The following is an 11,970-nucleotide window of genomic DNA, read 5'->3' on the forward strand; positions in this document are numbered from 1 at the left end:
AATCTCTTCTCGTTGATACGCGCAAGGAAGTGATACGAAAAAAGTCAAAACGTCATCTACCTCTCCTTTCCAACTCCCTCGCCTGTTCTGTCAAATCCTCCAATCTTCTCTCTAATCTCTGTTCCTGTCTCCTCCATTCTGCCATTTGCCACTCCGGACTCTTTTTCTTACTTCTCCAAGCCGTACCGCCCAACTGAGAGATATCCACTATTCTCGGACTTGATCGAAATTCTGCTAATTGGCGGAACAACAATTTCGTATTCGTCTCCAAAGATTGTTTTGTGATCTTGGTAGGAGTGACTGGTAATTCTCCATCGTCAGAGGAAGTAGGAGAATCAAGACTTCCGTCCGCTCCTACGATATTTGAACGTTTGTTACTGACTAACTCTGGCGTGTTCCATGTGGTAGGAGAGAAGGATGATGAGGGAGAAGAGTAAGGTATAGAGGGTAAGAATCCAAGATCTTTATATAATTGTCTAGATTTCAAAAGAGAATTCTCATTTCGTAAGAATCGAACGGCAGTTTTGAGGTTTTCGACCTGTTCTGCAAGTTGAGATACTTCCATACCAACCGTGGCATTGGATAAGAGAAGTGGTTCAGCCATCGAAGATGATGTTGCATTAGCTTGACGAGAATCGATTGGACCACCTTGTTTTCGTAATCGGGCGTTTTCAGCTTCGAGTGCATCTTGTTCACTTTGAAGTTGAGCAATGGCATCTTCGTATACTTTCTCTTGCTTTTTAGCTTTTGCGACATCGTTCTCGAGCTCGACGATGATATCGGCCTGATGATTAGCTCATCTAATCTCTTCACATCATGACGTCCCGGAGAGTGGGAAGGGAGATAGAATGAATAGGGAGTAATCAACCTACCTGCTTTCGGGTCGCTTCGAGTCGTCGCTCCAGTGTCTCAACCTTGACCCCGGATTCCTGTAATGATTGGTCCTGACGATTAGCGACCAACCTCAAGTACAAACGACGGTGTTGGTAGGATAGAGACTCTTGTGGTGGTCGTAGGTTCAAAGGACGCTCAGAAGGAATGAGACCCACCCGTAATTTGACTTCACGGAGCATATCCTTGACCTCCTCAGTGAGCTTGACGATCTTTCGTTCCGTATCTGCATTATACGTGGCTGCTTCTCTTATCGCAGCGACTCTGGCCAACCATGGCGGCGGAATGTCCACTGTGTTGATGAGCTCACTTCATATATGTGCTGCTATGCACCCCAACGGGCACCATCAAATATCACCGATGAACAAGCTTGTTCCAAGGATCAAAACTAAAAGTGCCGAATGCGGGGGGTTGTAGAGAAGTTATGGAGAACTCACTCGATACTAAATGCCCGGTCTTGACGGCCGACCTGATCTTGGGCAACACCAAGCCCAAATCGATTCCAAGACGCGAGATGAACATTCCGATTTGTTCCCATGGAGGAGCGTCCGATGGGACGGCAGAATCAGCCACTAATTGTTCCAAAAACCCCTCAATCTCTTCCAGTCGTAGAGGTTCTTTACTAGCGCGCAGAGAAGCAACGTGTGCGGCTATACGTTGTGCTAGCTATCTTCGTCAGCTCGTTCAAGACTGGTGTCATCGAGCTCACCTGTACGGCAAGGTCGACAGCGTTCGATACGGCCACAGCTAGGTCGGCAAGGGCCACCGACATATCAGGAGCGAGAGCCATTGACTTTGAGACGAGTTCGGTGACTTCCGATACTAGTTTACTATGTTATAAGCGTCAGTGATGCTTCAAAGAAATCATGGATGACAGGTAGTAGGACGACTCACCCAGATGGGACTTTGACAGCTCGGACTTGATCCAGGATACGCTGCACAGGTTCGTACACCCCTTCTTCCAGAGACGACTCTCCAACTTCCACTTCGATGTCTATCATGTCAGTGTACTGCTTATGGAGGTCAAAGATGATCTGACCTTCCTGTTGGGTCAAAGCGAGGATTGCTTGTCGAGCAAAGCCAACAGCGGCAGCAAAATTATCTAGGTCGTAATTGATGTTATAAGCCAGGCCCAGTTGCTGCTCTCCTAGGTCAAGAGTAGGATGGTCGAATGAGGTTGCTGCGAGATGGTCAAATTGAGCAATCAAGCTGTTTTCTGTCAGCTTGACTTGGAGATATTGCCAGCCAGCTCACCTGCTCAGTTCTCTAGCGCAATCCCCTTCACTAAATTCGTCACTTCTGACCAGTCCAATCCAACCATCTACTCTTGCTTCGACTCCTCCAAGCTCGTCGATCACCTTGCCCAGTACCACCCAGCCGTCGGGGTCGATGCGCTGTAGGATGCCCGCAAATCGTTTGTTGAGCAGAGAAAAGTGGCCCAACTTCCCTCGCAACTCGCATACTCCCACTAAAGCCTCAGAAGAGGCAGTATGCAGCGATGCGGGGATCCCGTGAGCCTGAGAGATCGTCGAAATAAGAGTATCGACCTTGGCCGATAGACGATGGAAGAGCAAGAGAGCAGCAGTGGGATCGGCATCAGTCTCGTGATAGGGGCCGGGTAGATAGACTTGAACGATACGCAGGTGTTCCGTCAGCTGAGCGACTTCCAGCTTTTTGAGCTCCAGATCGATGGTCTTGCTTTGTTGCTTGACTACAGACGACTGGAGCTTCAAGTTCATATTCAAGATCGCCTGCGCCTCTTTGGTATTTGTGGCAACTTCGATTTCCTGAGTGGCTTGTTGCATACGGAGATCATCAATTTCTCTACCCTTGTCAGTATCAACATCGCTCTCGCAAAAGTACATACTGTTGCAAAGCCCCGACCAGGTCTCGGAATTGTGTTATGGTGCTTTCCATGTCGATCACGACGGAATCAAGATCGTTCGATCTCTTACGTTCGTCCCGAAGCTGGATATTCAGAGCATCTGCGTATCAGTACGATGCATCGTCCGACGAACACCCGCATCTGAGGGATCCAACTCACCTAACTCCTCATTGAGTTGCTTTTCAGCTTCTACATGTGTCTCCTCCAACTCATCATTGAGCTCTTTCAGAGCTTCGAGGTCCTCGATGGTGACTCGCATTTCCTCCATACGCTGGCTGTCAGGTACGCAGTTCGCAGGGTCAGGGTGGCAGACTCACCTCGCTCATTTGTAGGTTCCGTTCAGTGAGCTGGACAAGCATATCCTCAGCACCGAGAGCATCATCCAGTTGCTGCTTGAGATCTTCCACTTGGGCCTCCGCATTAGCTAGCTTTGCCTCGGCCAGTTCAAGTTGACCTGGACAAGTCAGTCGACTCTTTGTCCATTTCGACTCAACTCACTGAGTAAGTTGTCTTGGGACGTAAGCTCCTTGTCAACCTCTGCGAGTTTGTTCTTGTACTCCCGTTCATTCTCATTGGATACATCCCGTAACCTGTGGGATCAGTATAACTTTGGAGACGGTGTGATTGACCTACCGGATGAGAGCCTCTTTCAGACGCTCGTTATGCTTTTCCAGCTGGATATAAGCCAGTGAAGTTCGCTCCCCTTCCACTCCAGACACTGGCTTTTCGTACTCCGCTGTGAATATCAGCACCCCTAAAATTTCTATCGTAATCTGAGACTGACCGTTCTCCTCTTTCAATACGGCAATTTCCATTTCAAGCTCGGCTAACTTCTCATTCAATTTGACCGCGTCGGCCTCTGCGGCCTCTGCTTTCTCCTCTGCCACTTCTCTATCCAGGGCTGCCATTTCCAACTGGTCCACAGCTTCAGACGCTCTACTCTCCAGCAGTGTGTTTTCCGACTGCAGATCTCGAGCTTGTCTTTGTGCTGCGACCAGGGATGCCTGGAGTTCTTGGAATTTGACTAAGTGTATCAGCTCAGACTTCTCTCCTGGCAAATCTCTCGAAGATATAAATTGAAAGCTTGAGTAATATAAATTGAAAGCTTGAGTAGACCCACCTTGCAACTTTACACGAGCAGCCTTCAATGCATCCGCCTCACTAGCTCTACTCTCCAGCTCACGCAGTTTTTGTTGATCATCATTCTTTCGCATTTCCATGATTTTGACCTTGATCCTCAATTCTTCCAACTCCCGTTTTTGCGCAAAGCCAGCGGAATGCTCTTTCTCCGGAGACGCAGGCCGCGAAGACGGGCCCGCCACGGGCAAAGATGGAGGTACTCCGACTGAGGAAAAGGCCCCAGACACACCTCTGGACACTAGTCTGGCTGAGGCAGGTTGTGAAGGAGTGGGGGAGATGACCCGTTCGGTGGGAACGGGTGAACTGACTCGTTGATCTTCTTCCATGTGTTCGTCCAAAGTCTTGACTGGACTTGAGACTCTTCTGCTTGTGGTGGCAGGAACATTTTCCATGACCGACGGTGGTCGTTTGAAGACACTTGAAGGTGGTCGAGTGGTTACATTTGGTTTTCGAGCTGTAGTCGAAGGTGAAGTTACCTGAGTAGCGGCTGAGGCCCCAGATCTAGGTGGTGTGGTAGGTCCAGATTTCTTCAGAGGCGAGCCAGCTCGAGGAGGTCCAGCTGAAGATACGCGAGATATACTAGGTGTCACAGGTGGTCTGGTAGAAGAAGGTCGAGACTGTGGGTTTCAGCATTCGGCACGACCGGGGGAGGTTTATGAGAGAGAAGCACGGACCTTTGGAGTTTCCAAAACCTTGACTTGACTAGGACGAACAAATACTCCATGTTGAGGTTTACAATCAAAATATCTCATCCCTTGTACGGTCCCATCGTTCTTCCCTGTCGGCTCGGACCTGATCATCTCAATTTCAAATATCGAGAAGAAGGGGGCAAACTTACAATTCCACACCAACCCATTTCCCACTGCTGAAGGGGGGATTACTTCCCGTCCATCTCACGATACCTATACCAGCTGATACGGAAACTTTCGCCCCTATGGGCACTTCAGTTGTGGTCATGACTTCTCTCGAGTGCAATCGTTTGACATGGCATTAGACAAATCGAGCCGAGTGCTTTCTGACGCGTTTGAGGAAAGGTTGGAAGTGGAATGTTTCCGTCGGAAGTTTGATGATCCAAATGGGGGGACTGTATAAAGATGGATGTCTTTCGAATTTGGACCGCTTCGAGCTGATCACAATTAAGTTACAACGGATTGAAGACTGAAGACTGAAGACGACGAGAAAGAGCCAAACGAAGATGCAAGATCTATCTCAAGCTGTCCCTCCTAAAACATTGTCCGAATGGCACAACCCTTCCAGTAGAACAGATGTCATTCGGGATCTCATTCACGGTGTTGGTCAGTATTTCATCTTTTTGAACCCAATGCTCTCAACCAACTTTAGCTATATGGCTCAGTTGGGATTGACACGATGACACGTTAACGAAACTGACAGTGAAACAGACAGATATAACCCAAGTAATTTATCTTTTATGGAAGATTATCTGGCTTCACAAGTCCAAGATGGTTCATATGATCTTCTCGCCAATTTGGCCATTTTGAAATTGTCAGTCAACTTCTTCTTATCACTCAATGTTCACTCTCCGCAGTGTGTTTTGTCTTCGTGTCAGATGAGAAGCGGAGGAATCAAGCTGATGAAAAAGATATCAATTCAATCCCCAACTCTCAAATCCAGATGTTATCATCAATATCCTTCTTAAGTCACTGAGTGCTTCTGTCAACGGATCAGATTTCAACCTGTCCATGTCACTACTTCGAGAACCAGCGGTGAGTCTAATCACAGTCTTCTCTTCATTATCTTATTGTCTCCCCTCCAAGTGCCTTCACCCTCCTTCATTGACACTTCCATTGTTTCTCCAAACAGTTTTTATTCAATCGACTTCCTTCACTCCGAAATGTTGTTCGCTCTTCATATTGCTTTACGGGAAGAGGATTCATGTATGCTCTGCGTATACTTTTCCCAGACTGACTGTGGAAAAATTCGAGACAAACTAGCGGTCAAGAGAAAAAGCTGACTCCAGGCAATCTTACATGACATCGAATCTGATGATGCAAGATTCATGATCCTCATTCCTTTCCTTACCCACCTTCATGATCTTATACGTAATTGTCGTTTCGCTGCTTTCTGGTCAGAATTCAACGGTGGATCTGAAGGCGCTACGAGTCAGTATCTTCCCGCCATTTCCTCTCAGAACCCCTCTTTCCCATTTACGCCAATTATCTACTCCTTCCATACCTTGATAGTCCATCGATTATCCGTGTCATCGAAAATCTTTACTCCGAACCCAGCAGGAGTATTCCATTCGCTCCACCACAATCGGCTCATTTTGGTTTCTCTGTCTTACTACTACCTTGGCGTGTGAGAGAGTTTGGAGGATATAGTAAGAACCGGAACTTAGGAGATACTCACACTCCAGTCCTTCGTGCGGCTTACCTACCCCAACACCCACATCTCATCCCCACCCTCAGAGTCAGATTCGCAACTTCCATCGCTTCTTCTTTCTCTCGCATCTCCCTCATCCGAGTACAACGATGGCTCGACCTCTCCGAATCCGACATTAACGATTGGTGCGCTAGTGTGAGCTGGGGTATCGAGGGATCAGATGCTGTCATCCCTAAGAATGGGGATAACGATGTGAAAGCTGGTGTGGTCCGTGAGAACGTGGAATTGAGCCGTGAGTTTTTCTCATGTCGGCTTTCACAACTCTCCATCGCTATAACAAGCTGATTAAGTAGAATTGACAAAACTCATTGCCGCTGCTGCATATTAGTCGACGGTCTTTTCACCCAACGACAGCATGAGCTGCTGGTAGCAAGCATAGTATGCATTAAGTCAATCTGAAACGATATTGCATTTTTGAAACTCTAGCAAAATTCAGCCCTCTTCCTTCACAATGGCGACTGCTGCTGACTACTCGTGTCAGATCTATTAATCACGTCGGACCGCTGAGTGAAAGAATGGAACGAATGGCGATAGAGGGAGGATAACAAATCACATCCGGATTCGCGCCCTATTCGTCAGCTGTCGACTCACAAACCAGGATCCCTGACTGCAAGCCAGTCTTGAAGAAATTCCAACAAAAAAGTTAGACTTACTCCAGCTCATTGATGCTCTCCAAGAGCCTTTTCTGTTTATTGCGCATCTCCACAGTGTCCGCATCCGCTTCAAACATATCTCTGGTTCGCTTCGTCACCATTTCCACCGTATTTTCGAGATCGAAGCCTTGCCTCAATGCACATATCGCTCCATCGAGATAATCGAGCAAAGTCGCTTGTCCCTCTCGCCCCACCACGTCCAAGATTCTTTGCGCGGCTTGGTTCAGACAGACTGTCAGTCCGCCTTGCACCTCGATAGCCCTTCGCACTTCACGTGCTTTTACCTTGGTCCAGATCGAATCTCCTTCCGCATCACTGTCGCTGACTTGCGAGGCGGCGCTCGTCGATCTTGGGGATGATAAGGGTGCCGAGCGACGAGCTAGTCCCTGGAAGTCGTTCGATTGTTCGAGCAGTTTGGTGTGATACGTCTTATTGAATCGATCAAACAAGTGTTTTACCAAAGTACGGAATACTTCTCTTCTGTCGTCGTCGAGTAAATCCAATAATTCGCGGCCTTGACGTTCTCTAGCGCATAGCCAGTCTAGTCGCTCCTTCGTACGATCCCTATACATTTTCTGAAGTTTGGTCAAATGAGTCCTCACTCGTCAGTTACGTCACAACAGATCAAGGCGACATAAGCTCACACGACCTTCCTACGAAGAGCCTCCTTCTCGCAAATTCCCCCCAGTACCTCTTTGATAGCGAGGTCGACGATTTTCCACGTCTCCCCTATGTAAGTGAGACAAATTTCGGTCCAGAGTGAGGTCGTGCGGAGGGTGAGCTCAAGACGACACTCGTCGATGTAGCATGTACCGTCTCGAGCTGAAGTTTTCCTGGGATGAACACCGTGATCGAGTCAGATGATGGTCACTCACTTTCGTACAACGCTTAGGACGTCATCTAGCCATAAATCGGCCTGGCTCGCAAGGGTCGCAGGGCCTCGCTGTTGGCCAGTACCATCAGGTGTGGACGGGACAGTGTCATCTGCCGAGATAGATTCAGCGGCCGTGTTGAGGACCGGGTGACAGATGGGAATGGTATTTTTCAAAGAGGTCCCAAACTGCCTTTGAGAATCGCACAACATCTTGGTATATTTGTCCGTCTTGTATAGCTTTGTTCGAAGCACAGAGACGGTCTCATTGATTAGATCGTGAAGTGCACCGATCGGTCGTGCTTCTTCACTCGGTAGGGCGGAAAGTTTCGCTCTCGCTTCAGTCTTGCGCTCCTCTAGGAGTGAAGGGAGTTTGGATTTACTGCAAGTCAGCTCAACCTACATTCAGTTCGGACACTCATTCAAGATATCAATCTCGGTGGAAATGGTGGACCTACTCTTCTTTGGCCAGACGGGCAAAAATCTTGAACAGCTTGTCCTTGGTGGCGTCCATCCCAAGAGTTGCTAGCCCCCTCTCCTTGACGGCGGCCCAGCGCCTTTCGGCGAATAACTCGCGTTCGGCGTGCCGGGTCTCGTCGTAGGTCCTGTTTTGAACATTCTCATCGGCTGTCTTGAGCCGGACAATTGACCATTTGTATTCTGCCTTGAATCCCTGGAAATGAGGATATTCATCATGCGCAAGCTGAATAAAGGAAGATTTGGCTGGTAGTTCGATATAGTCGGCTTTGGTGATTATCCCTGCTGGTCAGACTCATTCAATCGTGCGCTTTCAAGCGACGTGAGCATCTTGAAAGGAGTCGCGAGGGACAAGTCAATGGTGCATGCGTACGTGAGGAGGCTCAAGCAAGGGAGCTTACCTGCCACCATTTGCCCCTGTGGACGGTGCTTCTTGACTAGCTGTATTTCACGAGCGGAAAACGACGGATCGGCTATATGTAAATTCATGCTTTCGGAAAGCATCGTTGTGTGTGGATACTCTTGAAAATAGGGGACTCACCACCACCCGCCGCGAGGCAGAGAATCGCAATATTGTTAAGATCAGCGAGATATAACTCGGCAAAAGCTACTTGTAAGCGTAGGCGATCTCGTGGGGGATGATTTACCTTCCACTTTCGGGCCATCGTCACCCCCTATTAGACCTGCAGAATCAGTCAGGTCCTTGGAAAAGATTGGTGACGCACCGGGAAGATCTACAACCGTGGCGTTTCGTTGGTCAGGGCCGCTCACCTGGAGCTCAGCTCTTGGTTCGGGGGAAGGAGTGACGTACGTGCAGCGTGACAACGTTGTCTGTGAATTTTGGCAAGCTCCCACTTCCTCTGAGTCGCTCATCGTCGCTTAGCTGAGAGAGGGTCTCCAGCGTTCTGAACATAATCAGTCATGTTATCGGGCGGATGGAAGAAGACGCACCGAACTCGAATCATCCCGTCTCTAGACCGTCTAGCCTCATTACCGGCCAAGCGCAGAGCCTCACGTACTTCTCCGCTGTTCCTCAATGGCTCGGTGGTAAAGAGGACTTTTCTGGGCTTCCCCGGTGCCGGATTCAGGAATTCGATTTCGATGCTGGCTTCAAAGGGTGCCTCACGGAACCGAGAGTGAATCATCGTGGGACCACTGCTCTTCAGATTACCATGCTTGGCAGGCCAAGTGGACTTACAAAGTGGCGGTGGTACCGTATTCACTCCACAGGTTAATGTTGAGTAGGCAGCTCAGGCTGACGTTAGCTCGACTTTCTTGCTGTGTAAGTCCGACATGAGTCGATGGGCATTAGAGGGGAGAAGGAGAGGGGCGAAAAGGGCCGTCTCGAGGGGGGTGGGGAGGGGAGAAGAGCGGAGGGATTTCTCACAACATAGACTTTCCGGCCGATTGACCTCCAATGGTGACGAATTTTGTCACCGGCAACTTGTCTATCCCCTCCCTGTCATTCAGTCAGCGATCAGAGCGCCCGAGCAAGAGTATTACTCACAGGATGTCAGAGGAATTGATCAGGAGATCATGGACGGCAAAGACAGCATCAAGATCATCTTCCATATCACTTTCTTGGTCAGGCTCGAGACGACGGGTCCGAGTCGGACTCGGTGTCTGAGGGTCGATGAGTAGACCGTTGCTCCCTGGTCGGGCACGAGCGGGTGATTCTGGAGTTGGTGGTGTCGGCATGTTGTCACTTGTATAATCAATGGCTGATGTCAGAAGTCAGAATGAAGAGAAGAAACTGTGTGAAAGAGAAGTCACTGGCGTTTTCGCATCGATTGGCTGACAAGAGAGTGCGTCGGCCAATGAGTTCTGGAAATGAAGGGCGTACCCTAGTTGCTTGACAACGAATAGAACAACTAGTGTGATCCGTCAGTGCGCTTCCCACGGTAAACGGTACGGTTTTGAGTGAAAGAAAGAGACATGTTCCCTCTAACCCTGTGTGATGATACAACTGACCAAGTAGTGGAACAAGACAATCGCTACCTGCTACCAGAGCACGAGTAAGTTAATCGCTGTCAGATGTCCGAGACGGAATGATGACGCACCGTCGATCGTTCATTTCAGGCACCACACAAATGGGTGTGCCATGTGCCATGACGTCGATGAGCGATGACTCCCTCCCCCGAAACTCCTCCTTCACTTAAAGACTCTCGCTCAAGCTATATGTGCCCCTGATTGATCCAACTTCACATTGACAACATCACCTCGATCGCAATGTTCAGACCCACTGCTCTCCGTCTCGCCGTAAGGCGAACTCCCTTCCTCATCGTCAGTCCTTCATTCTCGATGTTCCCCGGTGACTAACCGCTAGGCTCCTTCCTTTCCCGCTCGGCCTCTTGTCAAGAACCAAGTGACACGTTCGCAAATCAGGAGCTATGCCGACCAGACCAGCTCCGGAGGAGGAAGTGGGAACAATCAGATGTATATCGTTCTTGGAGCAATCATCGCACTAGGCGCTGGAGGTTACTGGTACCTCAAACCCATGCGTGATGTGGCAAGCATGGCTCATGGAACTATGAAGTCCGCCCAAGAACAGGCTGGAAAGCTTGTGAGTCTGCGAGTTTTGGGAAACGGGTGATACTGATTTCAGTCCGATACAGCGGGTGGAATGGCCAAAGCTTACCTACCTCCCGGAGCGTTCGCGCTGTATTCAAGTCTCGCCTCTCAACCCGGGGGCATCAACGGCTTCCTCACCTCCTTGAAAGACAAAGATCTGAAGGGAGTCATTGAGGAGGTAAAGAAGGTCGGAGGTGATGATTTGAAAAGGATCGTCGAGAAGGTGGAGAAGCGAGTGAAGGACGCCGAAGGAAAAGTGGAGAAGATTGACTGGCAAAGTTTGGCCAAGGAGCTGAAAGAAGAGATACCCAAAGACAAGCAGCAGTACGTGGACGTGAGTGCAGGACTCGTACGCCCTGACCACTCCCGATTGTCGAATTTCGTGGTCGATACACTAGTAGCAGATCGGTCCTCGGCTGACACACAGATGCTGATCGGTCGACTGCCGAGCAAAGAGTCGATAGAACAATATGTCACCAAGGCCAAAGAGCTGGGAGAGCAAAAGTTGAAAGAGGTGGAAACGTCCGCGAGCAAGATTCTGGCACAGGTAGAGAAAGCGAGGAAAGAGGGTAGAGGTCAAGCGGATGCCTTCATCGCAGGACTGAAGCAGGGTACGTCACGACTTCTCCTTTTATTCTCAAGCCTGGTCCTCTCTTCTATCAGCTCTGAATACCAGCGGTGAAGCACTCACATGTTCGGAAAAATCGTTTGCAAGCTGACCCACAGCGGCTCCTGCCGACGTGGACGACTTGATCTCTAAACTCAAGGACGTCGCAAAATCAGCCGGTCTTCCGGCAGATACAGCTGAAGTATGGTTGAAAGCAAAAGCAGAGGATGGAAAGCTCAACGCGGAGCAGCTGGCGAGTCCCCGCGTGTCAAGGCCACTGAGGATATCGGCTAACATCGCAGGGCAAGCAGTTTGAAGATCAGCTGCGTGACGCGGCCAATGCCATTCCGGGCGAGCCCAAAGAGGTGATAAGTCAAGTTGAGAAGCTGTCTCCATCGATCGCCAAGCTTTTATCACAAGCGTTGCAGCAAGTAGGGATAGTGGATGAGCAAGGCAACAGGAAGAAGTAAGACAT

The 11,970-nt window shown here is 49.4% G+C and overlaps 4 protein-coding genes across 4 annotated transcripts; 2 read left to right on the plus strand and 2 right to left on the minus strand.

The window, feature by feature from the left end:
* Positions 1-52: 52 nt before the first annotated feature.
* TREMEDRAFT_25741 (uncharacterized protein) lies at positions 53-4,873 on the minus strand (the record flags this gene model as incomplete). The annotated part of the gene is made up of 17 exons (XM_007000605.1): positions 53-784; positions 873-944; positions 1,050-1,183; positions 1,329-1,557; positions 1,601-1,721; positions 1,786-1,885; positions 1,931-2,100; positions 2,146-2,715; positions 2,759-2,876; positions 2,936-3,047; positions 3,094-3,230; positions 3,275-3,366; positions 3,410-3,512; positions 3,561-3,800; positions 3,897-4,533; positions 4,591-4,708; positions 4,755-4,873. The coding sequence occupies 17 exons, from the start codon at positions 4,871-4,873 to the stop codon at positions 53-55; spliced, it is 3,804 nt and encodes a 1,267-aa protein (XP_007000667.1).
* Positions 4,874-5,062: 189 nt separating this feature from the next.
* Positions 5,063-6,714, plus strand: TREMEDRAFT_71023 (uncharacterized protein). Its single transcript, XM_007002036.1, has 6 exons — positions 5,063-5,211; positions 5,317-5,419; positions 5,517-5,640; positions 5,895-6,036; positions 6,291-6,548; positions 6,610-6,714. Exons 1-6 carry the CDS (start codon positions 5,112-5,114, stop codon positions 6,642-6,644), a joined length of 762 nt encoding a protein of 253 aa, XP_007002098.1. The 5' UTR covers positions 5,063-5,111; the 3' UTR covers positions 6,645-6,714.
* A 92-nt stretch (positions 6,715-6,806) lies between these two features.
* On the minus strand, positions 6,807-10,015 carry TREMEDRAFT_59852 (uncharacterized protein; the record flags this gene model as incomplete). Its single annotated transcript, XM_007001776.1, has 15 exons — positions 6,807-6,884; positions 6,908-6,919; positions 7,023-7,566; positions 7,614-7,802; positions 7,845-8,222; positions 8,299-8,599; positions 8,719-8,790; positions 8,859-8,924; positions 8,965-9,000; positions 9,043-9,088; positions 9,129-9,222; positions 9,269-9,472; positions 9,516-9,572; positions 9,705-9,776; positions 9,825-10,015. 15 exons carry the CDS (start codon positions 10,013-10,015, stop codon positions 6,807-6,809), a joined length of 2,340 nt encoding a protein of 779 aa, XP_007001838.1.
* Positions 10,016-10,546: 531 nt separating this feature from the next.
* On the plus strand, positions 10,547-11,965 carry TREMEDRAFT_67496 (uncharacterized protein; the record flags this gene model as incomplete). The annotated part of the gene is made up of 6 exons (XM_007001916.1): positions 10,547-10,600; positions 10,719-10,880; positions 10,923-11,222; positions 11,316-11,499; positions 11,615-11,748; positions 11,798-11,965. 6 exons carry the CDS (start codon positions 10,547-10,549, stop codon positions 11,963-11,965), a joined length of 1,002 nt encoding a protein of 333 aa, XP_007001978.1.
* Between the last annotated feature and the right edge of the window lie 5 nt (positions 11,966-11,970).

This window comes from Tremella mesenterica (assembly GCF_000271645.1).
Source record: "Tremella mesenterica DSM 1558 unplaced genomic scaffold TREMEscaffold_1, whole genome shotgun sequence".
In the NCBI taxonomy this organism is placed as follows: domain Eukaryota; kingdom Fungi; phylum Basidiomycota; class Tremellomycetes; order Tremellales; family Tremellaceae; genus Tremella; species Tremella mesenterica.

Coding starts and splice junctions, on each gene's coding strand:
- TREMEDRAFT_71023 (XM_007002036.1), top strand. CDS start 5,112: ATGCAAGATCTATCTCAAGCTGTCCCTCCTAAAACATTGTCCGAATGG. Junction 5,420..5,516: donor AATTTGGCCATTTTGAAATT/GTCAGTCAACTT, acceptor CTGATGAAAAAG/ATATCAATTCAATCCCCAAC. Junction 6,037..6,290: donor TGGATCTGAAGGCGCTACGA/GTCAGTATCTTC, acceptor CTCACACTCCAG/TCCTTCGTGCGGCTTACCTA.